The sequence below is a fragment of the Pistacia vera genome, unplaced genomic scaffold (assembly GCF_008641045.1).
Source record: "Pistacia vera cultivar Batoury unplaced genomic scaffold, PisVer_v2 Contig546, whole genome shotgun sequence".
In the NCBI taxonomy this organism is placed as follows: domain Eukaryota; kingdom Viridiplantae; phylum Streptophyta; class Magnoliopsida; order Sapindales; family Anacardiaceae; genus Pistacia; species Pistacia vera.
Window position 1 is genome coordinate 113533 of NW_022196386.1, and position 13167 is coordinate 126699.

At 35.7% G+C, this 13167-nt stretch overlaps 1 protein-coding gene across 1 annotated transcript; it reads left to right on the top strand.

Moving 5' to 3' along the window:
- Positions 1-9096: 9096 nt before the first annotated feature.
- Positions 9097-9576, top strand: LOC116107701 (secreted RxLR effector protein 161-like). Its single transcript, XM_031393991.1, has 2 exons — positions 9097-9409; positions 9518-9576. The coding sequence occupies exons 1-2, from the start codon at positions 9097-9099 to the stop codon at positions 9574-9576; spliced, it is 372 nt and encodes a 123-aa protein (XP_031249851.1).
- The last annotated feature ends 3591 nt before the right edge of the window (positions 9577-13167 follow it).

The following is a 13167-nucleotide window of genomic DNA, read 5'->3' on the forward strand; positions in this document are numbered from 1 at the left end:
GTTTCATCTATCCCAAGGAGAGATGGTCCAAAAGAAAGCCAAACTTAAACCACCTTAGGGTCTTTGGGTGTGCAGCCTATGCACACACAAATGAAGGGAAGCTTGAACCTAGGTCACTAAAGTGTGTATTCCTCGGTTATCAAGAAGGAACTATGGGGTTTAGATTATGGGAAAGAACATCACCAAAGGTTAAAGTAATAATCAGTAGGGATGTTATTTTTAATGAAAATATTTTTCCGTGCAAAACTACTAACCCTGATGTAGGTACCTCTAACATTGATCCTATGAGTCAAGAACCAAATGCAGGGACACAAATTGAGGTGGAGCCCTCAAGCATTCAACCTGATGAAGAAACTGAAATGGCAGCCCTGGATCATGACTATGAGGGTGAACCAGTTGAGAACTTTGAACCAACCCAAGAAGAACCCCTGGCATAGTATCAGCTAACCAAAGACAGGACCCGTAGAGAGATCAGACCTCCGGCAAGATAGTCATATGCTGATCTAATCTACACTGCACTGATGGCTAGAGCTAAAGTACTAAGATCATAACCTGATAGCTATGAGGAAGCAAACAGATCAAAGGACAAAGACAAATGGCAGGCTGCGATGAAGGAAGAAATGCAGTCCCTAAAAGTCAACAGAACCTGGACCTTAGTCCCAACTCCAAAAGATCATAAACCAGTTGAATGTCGATGGCTATTCAAGATAAAAGAAGGTATAAACCCTTTTAACTCTCCTAGGTACAAGGCTAGACTTGTAGCTAAAGGTTACACACAAAGGGAAGGCATTGACTTTAATGAAATTTTCTCACCAGTAGTTAAGTATAAAATAATTAGGATTATGTTGTCTGTAGTTGCACACTATGACCTAGAACTAGAGCAACTAGACGTTAAGATTGCTTTTCTACATGGAAACCTATAAGAGAAAATATATATGAGGCAACCTGCTGGATTTGTTGATAAAAGACTTCCAAATTATGTGTGCTTGCTGCATAAGTCGTTGTATGGACTGAAACAGTCCCCTAGGCAGGGGTACAAAAGATTTGATGCATTCATTTTAAGCATTGGGTTTAACAAGGGCAAATATGATAGTTGTTTTTATTTTGCTTTGGATAATGATATGCCTTTTTATTTACTCTTATATGTGGATGACATGCTCTTGATTAGCAAATCTAAATCTAGAATAGATGGATTAAAGGGTAAACTTAAGGATGAGTTTGACATGAAAGACTTAGGATGTGCTAAAAAGATATTAGAAATGGTAATGCATAGGAATAGAAACTGCCATGAATTAAGATTAACTCAAAGTTCCTATTTGCAAAAACTAGTTTCTAAGTTTAACATGGCTGAATCAAAGGTTGTATCTATGCCTTTAGCTAGTCATTTCACACTTAGTAAACACCAATGTCCCAAAACAGATTCTGGGTTAATAAAGATGGAACAAATCCCTTATGCAAATGTAATAGGGTCAATTATGTATGTCATGATTAGCACCAGGCCTGACCTCTCCTTTGCTATGTCATTATTGAGTCATTTTATGTCGAATCCTAGGTCAGAACACTAGTCAGCTCTTAAATGGGTTCTAAGATATATTAATGGCACTTCACATGTTGGTTTGGAATACTGTAAAAGATATAATTCACTTGATCTTGTGGGCTTTGTAGATTCTGATTTTGCAGGGGATAAAGACACAAGGAAATCAACCACTGCCTATGTTTTCATGTTGGGAGGAAATTGTGTCAGCTGGAAATCCCAGCTTTAGCCTATTATGGCACTCTCCTCAACTGAGGCAAAGTATGTGGTTGTTGTTGATGTATTCAATGAGGCACTGTGGCTCCGAGGAATACTAACTAAAGTGAATTTGATTGATGGAGTAGCCACCATTTATTTAGACAGCCAAAGCACCATTCACCTGAGCAAGAATCTTGTCTATCATGACAGGACCAAACATGTGGATGTGAGAGTTCACTTTGTTTAGAGATCTAGTTGCCCAAGGATTGATCATCTTGAAGAAAGTCCCAACTGAAGATAATCATGCTGATATGGGTACCAAGATTGTCACTGCTGCCAAGTTCAAGCATTGCTTGAACCTACTGTTTGTCAAGTAACAGGCAGCAACTGAGATGTGAAGGGAGTTTAGGATGGTTAGCTACACTTAGGAAATATGGGTTGTAAAAGTTTTGAGCTTCAAGGTGGAGAATTGTTAATATATAAAGCCCAAAACGTCAACATTTTCTGTAGATGCCTACTTATCAAATACGTTGCCGTTTCAATACAAGTGAGAGTTGATCTCAGCCGCTGAAATGAAGAAGATCTAATGGCCAGAATTAGCCCATGAAGTCAAACTATATAAAGGAAGAGTTCTTCACAACAGCAACGCATTCTGCTTCTCTTCTCTTTGTACGACAGATTAGTTTTTGCTCTTGTGGTTATGAGTTTTTTTTCAATCTTACTTTAAGTTGTGAATCTATGTAATCTTAGGGTGAGGGTAGTGTTTCCTTCAAGATTAGAGAGACTGGGTCAGGTCCTCTCTAGGGATTCCAGTTTTGAGTGAGCTAAAGATTAATAGTTGGGTGAATCTTTGAGAGTTGTTTTGTAATCTGTAATAACAGTTGATTCTTAGTACAGTGAGCCCCAAAAATTCCTGGAGCTCAACGTGGATGTAGTTTTTCCATTGTGGAAAGGTGAACCACGGTAAATTTGGTGTTCTTGTGATTGGTTTGATCTTGATTCTTTGGTGTGTGTTATCTGTTGGTTTGTGCAAGTGATTAGCAATGAATTGATTGTGGATTTACATAACATGGAAGAATGGCCATCAGGCTTTAAGGTTCTAGACTGAACAAAGAAGGACTCAATTATAAGGAGAAAAAGCAAAGTTGGCAAAATGGTGGATAGTTTAGAAGCCTTTACAAAAGTTTGTTTAAAAAGAAAAGAAGCTGCTTCTTTGGTATGTTTTTGCATGGTGTCAAATGATACTATTTATAGACATTAGCGATCGGCTTAACAAAGGTAATAATCCAAACTATGTGTAGAGAAGTCTTCGAAAAATTAATTTGAAGTATGAACTAGAAAATAAAAGATAGAAAATTTCGTTTGTTGAGAAAATTTCGTTTGTTGGGGACTTTTGAGAGTCAAGTCTATTTGTGATTCACGAGTCCTTACATTAGAAAGTTAAAAGAGTTATCACAAGTCTTTCTTTACTTGCATCTGTTTTTTCAAAATTTTGACTTGTGGAAAATTACATTAGCCTTTCAATTGTGCATAGACTTTCTCCTCCTTATCATTTAGAAAGTTAAAAGAGTTACCACGAGTCTTTCTTTACTTGCATCTGTTTTTTCAAAATTTTGACTTGTGGAAAATTACATTAGCCTTTCAATTGTGCATAGACTTTCTCCTCCTTATCAATTAGAAAGTTAAAAGAGTTATCACAAGTCTTTCTTTACTTGCATCTGTTTTTTCAAAATTTTGACTTGTGGAAAATTACATTAGCCTTTCAATTGTGCATAGACTTTCTCCTCCTTATCATTTAGAAAGTTAAAAGAGTTATCACAAGTCTTTCTTTACTTGCATCTGTTTTTTCAAAATTTTGACTTGTGGAAAATTACATTAGCCTTTCAATTGTGCATAGACTTTCTCCTCCTCATCATTTACAAAAATCTTGCAAATAATAAAAATTTTACAAAAATAAATATCTAGCTAAAAATTAGGGCTAGGCGGGTCCAGGTACCCACCCAAAATTGAAGGAACTGGAACCAAAGGTTTCGATTTCAGTTCTAGTTCCAGTTCCAATTCCAGTTTTAGTTCCAATTCCGATTCCGAGTACCCAAGAAAACTACTTTTTTACCCCCTACCAGTTAAAAAAAAGACACAAAAAACCCTTAAAAATTACAAATACCCCCACCTAGCAACTAAGAAATCTTTATTTGCCCTTTTTTTTTTCTCTTAACAACAACTAATAAATCTTGAGAACACATGGAAGTATTATTATTAAAATTGAGAAATTTTTAATAATTCTTTTTGTATCTTCATTTTCTCGAAATTTTTAACATCTTTGTAACCTTACGATGTATGTTTACAAAGAAATGTTGGAAAAAACATGAGGAAAACTTCCCATCAAATCATATTATATATATATATATATAATATTATTAAACATTACGTGGTACCATATCTTTCTTTAAAAAAAAAAAATTCTTATTTGTGAAAAATCAATAAACATTTAGATATCAACATAATTTGTAATCTCACAATTTTACAATACATTAAAATATGTAATTCTGAATATTATTAAATAAGATAAATATATTTATATCTTGAGAAAAAATTGATAATATGTAATATGACAACTTATTACTGTCATCAAAGATTTGTAGAGATTAGGGGGAGGATTAGTGGTAGGAGAGATAAGGGAGCAAGTGAGGAACACACACCATGAATTTTTTATATGACACGCAAAATTATGAAACCCCCTTCCCCACCAAAACTCTTTAATGCTATTTTAGATTAGTCCCGATTCCCTATTTTGGTTCTTGACCGTAGAAACTAGAATCAGAACTATATAGTGTCGGTTCCAGATTTTTGGAACCAGAATCAACCCTGTAATGATCAGTTCCAAGGAGGAACCAAAACCGAATCCCGGGCACCCATTGGTTCCAATTTCAACTGGTTCTTTTGCACACCTTTACTTTGGTAAGGCATCAAAATCGTGGTTTGAAATATAGTTGAGATAAGGTTGATGACTATTTAATGCATGTGGACGGTTGGTAATTAATAGTTTGTTCAAAATAAATAAAGATGACTATAGGTCAATCTGAAAGTGATCTAATTAAGGAATTGAAAACAATTGGCCGCACAATAAATATTTTGAGAATAATAGTTTGAAAGAACAAAAGAGCATTTGGAATCAAATTAAAACTAATTACACATAAATAATGAAAAATAATAAAGAAAAAGAACAAGCACGATTTATCCTGATTAATCCAAAACCGAGCTATGTTCAACAAAGTGAATGTATTCACTATGTTGAAATCGTTAAAGTCGAAGAAGGTGCTATTGAAGTAAGATTGAAAACGACACCATTTTGTTACTTAAAGTGAAACGCAGAGTTTTGGGACAGAATTAGTTAAACATCCTGACCATCCAATCTGTATAGATCCAACGGCTAAGGCTTGTCAAAAGGGTCAACGGTATAAAAGAGAGATGAATAGTCATTTACGCAGTTAGTTCTAGGTTTTTCTCTGTATTCGTTTTTCTCTGTTCTTGATTAGGTTTTCTGCATCTTTGAGAATCATTGTAACTTGGGTAGATTGATTAGGTTGTGTTAGTCAATCTGAGAGGGTGGTTTTACTCTTGTGACTTGAGGATTCTAGTTGAGTGTTCTTAGGTTTAGTTACGGGTTGATTCTTGTGTGAGATCGGAGAGGGTGTATTTGGTTTGATTATGTACTATGTGGATCTTGTGAGCTCTCCATTTTCGGAGCTCAACATAGATGTAGACTATCCAATCAGGATAATCGAACCACGATAAATCTTGTGCTCTTATGTTGTTGGTTTGTGCGAATCTGTGTGTTTGATTGATCTGGTGATTAGTTTGTGTTTGTTGACTGGTTATAACAGTGGTATCAGAGCTATTAAACAATAGGCTTGATCGATTTGGAGATTACTCGGTGATTTAGGGTTTTTGGAAAATTAGGGTTTGTCTAGAATTTGGGGCTTTTTCAAATTGAGGCTTCCCTTAGTAATCTTAAGTCCTAGTTTACATATTCGAGTGGTCAATTCATTAATTGAGGAAATCTTCTTGAAGATTCAAGTCTGAGTCTTAGCAATTTGTTCAAGAATCTCATTGTCAATTTGGTTAGGGTTTCAATTAGGGTTTCTTGAAACAGAGTCAATTTGTTTAAACACAAAATGTCAACCACACGATTAGAAATCACTTAATATGATGGAAAGATAGATTTTGGGAGTTGGAAAAAGAAGATGAAGGCACTGCTGTCCCACAACAAGGTGGGAATTGCCTTAGAGAAAGACGAAACCAAATGGCCATAAGAGAAACTAAAAAAAAAGGGTGAAATCAATGAGGAAGCGTACAACCTCATAGTGATGAATTTGTGAGACAACGTCCTGCGAAAGGTAGATGGGCTAGAAACTCCTCTAGCCCTATGGGGTAAACTCGAAACCTTTTATTCTTTACAATCAATACCTAATCTTGCGTTTTTAAAGGGTGCTTTATTTTTGTACAAAATGGATGGTTCTAAATCAATTGAGGATAATCTAGATGAATTCTTTAAGATGACTTTAATTCTTAAAGGAACTGATCAGGAACTAGGAGACACCAGCTTAGCAATGATCCTATTAAATTCCTTAACTGAAGATTATATAGTTGTAAAGAATACCCTTCAGTATTCAGGGACAGTGCCTAGCCTGGATCTAATAGTTGCTGGTCTTAAAGCTAGGGAACTAGAGCTTAAGGTTTAGAAAAGGTCTGGGAGTAACCTGTTTGTAAAAGGTAGGCCAGAATTTAGTCAAACAGGAAAGACTAATCAGAACCAACATGGGTCTAAAACAAGAAAAAAGGGAAAGGGAATAATAAAACAAAATCAGACACTAGGAAGTGCTTCTTTTGCAATAAACCCGGTCATATCAAGAAAAACTGCTTTGAATGGTTGAAGAAACATAAACAGGGTAATATAAGAGTAATCTAGCTTCTAGTAATAACCAATGGGAGGACCCTGAGGTCTTGACAGTATCAACATCTGATACTACTAAGGAATGGGTCCTGGACTCAGGTTGTTCCTTTCATATGAGCCCACACAAGAAATGGTTCCAGAATCTAGAATCTCAGGAAACTGAAACTATATATATGGGAAAAAATCAGGCATATAGAGTGTAGGGGATAGGCAGTATAACTCTTAAACTTACTAATGGAAAAGTTGTAAAGTTAACCAATGTTAGGTACATCCCTGAGTTAAAGAGAAATCTTATCTCCTTAGGAACCCTTGATGATGCTGGATGTTCCTATAATGCTAACAATGGTTGCTTATATGTGTACTAAAACCAGAACTTGGTTCTTAAAGGGGAAAAGAGAAATGGTTTATATATTTTATGTGGTGATTCTCACCCAGAATGTTTTAGCATTGTGCTGTCTCCTACCAAACAAACAGTAACTGAAAAATGGCACCTTAGGTTAAGACACATGAGTCAGAAGGGCATGCACATCCTTAGCAGTCAGGGAGTCTTTGGGAAGGACACCATTAGCAACCTAGAATTCTGTGAAAACTGTGTGTTAGGAAAACAACACAGATTAAGTTTTTCAAAAGGGACTCATCTAGCCACAAATTGCCTAAAGTAGTTACACTATGACCCCTGGGGTCCTGAAAAAATTAAATCCCATGGTGGGAACAGCTACTTCTTATCCATTGTAGATGACCACAGCAGAAAGGTTTGGACATTTCTCCTAAAGACCAAAGACCAGGTTTTGACCAAGTTTAGGGATTGGAAAACACTAGTAGAAAACCAATTAGGGAAGAAAGTAAAGGCTCTTTACATTGACAATGGACTTGAATTCTACAATTCTGAGTTTGATAACTTCTGTAAAGAACATGGTATTTTGAGGCATAGAACAGTAGCTAAGACCCCCCAACAGAATAGAGTGGCAGAAAGGATGAACTGTACCTTACTAAAAAAAGTTAGGAGTCCATCTATTGCCATCAATGGAAAGTGTCCCGAAGAAATCTAGTCTGGAAGAAGACCAGACTTAAGCTATTTGAGGATTTTTTGCTGTGCTGCTTATGCACATACTATAAGAGGAAAACTTGAACCTAGGTCTACTAAGTGCATATTTCTAAGTTACCAAGAAGGCACAAAAGGATATAGACTATGGCATAGAGAGACCCCAGGGGTGAAGATTATTGTAAGTCGAGATGTAGTATTCAATGAGTGTGAATTCCCTTGCAAAGGATCTGCCACTAATCAAGGAAGCATCAAAAACACTGAACCTAACCCCAACCCTACATAAAGTACACCAATTGAGGTGGAGCAACTTACACATCAGCCTAACTCAACCTAAACTGAAACTGAAACCCAAACAGAAGCTGACATTGAACCTGAACAACCTGAAGATGGAACCACTGATGAGATCTTAGAACATCAACCAACTGACTTTCAACAATACCAACTGGCCAGAGATAGGATCAGGAGAGAGGAAAGGCCACCTGCTCGTTATTCTTATGCTGAACTGATTTTTTCTGCTTTGCTTGCAGGTACAGAAGTCTAGAGGACAGAACCTGAAACATATGAGGAGGCCTTGAAATCCAAAGATAAAGAAAAGTGGGAAGCAGCATTGAAGGCAGAGATGCACTCACTAGAAGTAAACAGAACTTGGACTTTAGTACCCAAACCCAAAGATCAGAAGCTGATCCAATGTAAGTGGCTCTATAAACTTAAGGATGGTATTTCAATTACTAACCCACCTAGGTATAAAGCCAGGCTAGTTGCCAAAGGCTACACCCAAAGAGAGGGAATAGACTTCAATGAAGTCTTTTCCCTGGTGGTAAAATATAAAACCATCAGATTAATGTTAGCCATTATTGCACACCAGAATCTAGAATTAGAACAACTAGATGTAATTACTGCTTTTCTGCATAGAAATTTGGATGAGAAAATTTATATGAGTCAGCCTATAGGATTATTGATGTTAGGGCTCCTGACCATGTATGCTTGCTTCATAAGTCCCTATATGGCCTCAAACAGGCCCATAGGCAGTGGTACAAAAGGTTTGACACCTTTATAATAGGCTTGGGATTTAGGAGAAGCAAGTATGACAATTGTTTCTACTTTGATCTAGATAAAAATCTACCCATTTATCTTTTGTTGTATGTTGATGATATGCTGTTAATCAGTAGATCCAAGCCTAGGATACAAGATCTGAAAAAGAAATTAAATTCAGAATTTGACAAGAAAGATTTGGGAAATGCCAAGAAAATATTAGGGATGATGATATCTAGAGATAGGAGAAATAACTACTTAAAACTAGATCAGGGTGCTTATTTGCAGAAATTAATAAATATATTTGGTATGAATGACTCAAAACCTGTCACAATGGCCTTAGCAAATCACTTCATGCTTAGTAAAGAACAGTGTCCTAAAACTGAAGCTAAGATGATAAAGATGAATGATATCCCATACTCAAATGTGATTGGCTCCATAATGTATGCAATGATAAGCATTGGACCTGATCTGTCTTTTGCTATATCACTCCTTAGTAGATTCATGTCCAGCCCTGGCAGTGAACATTGGACTGCCCGAAAATGGGTTCTAAGATACATTAACAGCTCATTAAATGTTGGTTTAAAGTACTGTAAGAACAACATTGTGCTTGATCTTGTTGGGTTCGTAGATTCAGATTTTGCAGGTGATAGAGACACCAGAAAATCCACAACTGCTTACTGCTTTACACTTGGTGTAAACTGCATATGCTAGAAATCACAGTTGCAGCCCATAGTTGCACTTTCATCAACAGAGGCTGAGTACATAGTCATTGCTGATGTGTTTAAGGAGGCTATGGGTTACAAGGGATGATGTTAGAAGCTAACCTAATTGAAAGGAAGGTTACAATTTACTCAGATAGCCAGAGTGTTATACATCTGAGTAAAAACCCAGTTTATCACAAGAGGACCAAACATGTAGACGTAAGGTTTCACTTTGTGAGAGATGTGATAGCCCAAGGATTAATTAAGCTGAAGAAAGTGCCTACTGAGGAAAATCCAGTCGATATAAGGACCAAGATCATCACACCAGCAAAATTCAAGCACTGCTTGAAGCTGATGTCCATGGAGTAATTCAACATAAACTAGAGCTATAAGGGTTATGGTTAAAGTACACTGCATTACTGGTATTTTTCAAGTCTTCAAGGTGGAGATTGTTGAAGTGAAGACTGAAAATGACACCATTTTGTTACTTAAAGTGAAACGTAGAGTTTTGGGACAGAATTAGTTGAACATCCTGACCATCCAATCTGTACAGATCCAACGGCTGAGGCTTGTCAAAAGGCTCAAAGATATAAAAGAGAGATAAATAGTCATTTGCGCAGTTAGTTCTAGGTTTTTCTCTGTATTCATTTTTCTCTGTTTTTTATTAGGTTTTCTGCATCTTTGAGAATCATTGTAACTTGGGTAGATTGATTAGGTTGTGTTAGTCAATCTGAGAGGGTGGTTTTACTCTTGTGACTTGAGGATTCTAGTTGAGTGTTCTTAGGTTTAGTTACGAGTTGATTCTTGTGTGAGATCAAAGAGGGTGTATTTGGTTTGATTCTGTACTATGTGGATCTTGTGATAAATAGTAGTGATGTGAGCTCTCCATTTCCGGAGCTCAACATGGATGTAGATTATCCAATCAGGATAATCGAACCATGGTAAATCTTGTGTTCTTGTGTTGTTGGTTTGTGCGAATCTATGTGTTTGATTGATCTAGTGATTAGTTTGTGTTTGTTGACTAGTTATAACAGGTGCCCTATTTCATGCATTGCCACTGATTGCAAATCCACTTCATTTGTGTTTGGATTACTGCTCTACCTGTCATCATCATCATAATGAAACAAACCGATTGTGGGTTAAAAAGCATGAGCTAAAACATGGCCTAGACCATCAAATGGAGATCTATCTCCATGATGACCGCTAGCCTATTTGTATATTATCTTGTGATCCTTCTATTGATCACTCAAATATAAATTGGGAAACATCCGCCCATTTTTGGAATGCTCGCGAGATTATTGGCCTTAGTTCTTCCAAGCTAATCATTCGGACGTCGGAAGAAAATGTGTCGGTAAGATGAGTCTGGAAAGATGGCCAGTTTGGCGTTCCTTCAAAAATTGCATAATGAGCCACCATGTGGAAATTATCAGACTTGCGGCCATTGTGTTCATGACTTGTTGTTTTTGAAATAGTGTTGTGATGGTTAATATCAGGGCTTCCACATCTTTTAATCATCATCTCTTTGATGGTATCCAAGTCAAGAATTCTGATGACTTTGAGATTGTAATTTTTCTAATACGTTTTCAAGGCAGACACTAAAAGATCATCGAAATCATCAAGAAGATTGATGTTATTTTGATCATTGTAATTTAAGTATCCAAACTGAATGATGTAGCATCTAATTTCTTGGAGGCCTTTCACAGTTTGGACCTTGTAAGACGCCTTTAGATTTTGGAAGAACTTGGAAAAATGATCAGGCTTTAAGGTTCTAAACTAAACAACAAAGGCGTTAAATATAAGGAGGAGAAGGAAAAGTGCCAAAAGGTTGGATAGTTTAGAAGCTATGTAAGAAAATTTGCAGCAAAAGAAAAATTAAATTGAGGAAATTTTATTGAATGAAAATTTGACTACAAAAAACTTTTAGGGTTTTTGGTTTTTTTTTTTTCTTTTGACTCTATTTTTATGGTATTGTTCTCTAAGAATAACAAGATATTTATAGGTTCCTAACCCTAGTTACATAGTCTCCTCATCCCTAGAACTATAACTTTTAAACCTTGCCCAACTTTAATTCTTTTGGGCTTAGGATTACAAATTACTTTTTCCTACACTCTCCCTTAATTTGTAATCTTCAATGAATTCTTGAACTTTTTGAGCCTTCCTTGAGGGTTTAAAAACGTCATTTGAATTGTAAATATCAATTAAAAATTGTACCTTACTTGAAGAACTTTCAAACTTTGATGATTTCTTGAACAATTTTGAACTTGACCTTTTGAGAGATCTGAACTTTCCTTCTCTTGAGAGATGCTTCCAAGATTAGCTTCAACTTGAGTTGATGATGATCCAGCAAAACCATTATATATTTTTTCTTGAGAAAGTGGCAGTATTTTTCTTTCTATCTATGATTTTGCATCTTTTATGATAAAAACAAATTGAATAGCCTTTTTGTATTATTTGACCAAAAAGGTTTTAAGTCAAATTAAGGACATAAAAAACATCACTAATAAGCTTTCTGCTACCTCTTTTAGTGCAGACGCAATAGTGTATTTCCCTTCAATAGTTTGTAGCTTCTCATTACCAAGTTTTACTTTAGAAGAAATTTTTTTATCAAACTCTATGAACGTGTTGGGATTTTCAATCATATGATTACTACAACCGTTATCCAAGTACCATAGATTTTGTGATTTGACAACGGTAACATTCTTGCATGAATAGAATGAATATTCTTCTTTGCATCTTTTTGTGAAAATGGCCTCGTTGTGTCTCTTATTTTAATACCAACAATCTCTTTTGGAGTGATTAGGGATTCGACACTTTTTACACCAAAAATAACACTCTTTTGATTCATAATTTGATTTCTTAAATATGATGGACCCACAATAGACCATACGCAAACTCTGATACCTCTTGTAAGAAAATTTACCGCAAAAGAAAATTAAATTGAAGAAACTTTGTTGAATGAAAAATTGATTACAAAAAAGTTTTAGGGTTTTTTTTCATTGACTCTATTTTCCTGGTATTGTTCTCTAAGAATAACAAGATAATTATAGGTTCCTAACCCTAGTTAGATCCGTCTCCTCATTGAATTGGTTTTTCTAAATCTCTTAGGACTATAACTTTAAAACCTTGGCCAACTCTAATTCTACTGAGCTTAGGATTATAAATTAATTTCTCCTGACAAGCCATTACAAAATTTTCTTTAAAAACAAGAGAAGCTGCTTCTTTGGTGTGGTTTTTTTCATAGTGTCTAAGGAGACTATTTATAGACATTAGCGATTAAACAGAGGTAATTAAAAATTGGAATTTTATAATAAGTTTAATTAAGTTGAAGATGAAGTATGAACTAGAAAATAAAAGAGAGAAATTTGATGGTTGTGTGGGGAGTCGTGACGGTGAAGTCTATTTTGGACTTCTTCGTGGAAAAATACATCGGCCTCCTTATTACGTAATCTTGGCTTACGTCAAATTGAAACTTCTTTTCCTTTTTAAAATTCTTTTTATATTTACTACCTCCTTTGCCTCCACCTTTTAAGTAGCTTTAAAGAAGGTTCATATTTATTTTCCTTGTTTAAATTGTTAAAATATTATTGGACTCGTAGAGTGCGTAGTTGATGAAGTGGGGTAGATGACTATTAATGGGTCTGAAACGGTCGTTGTAAGAATAAAGAAAGAAGACTTTGGGTCAATTTGAAAGTTAATTAAG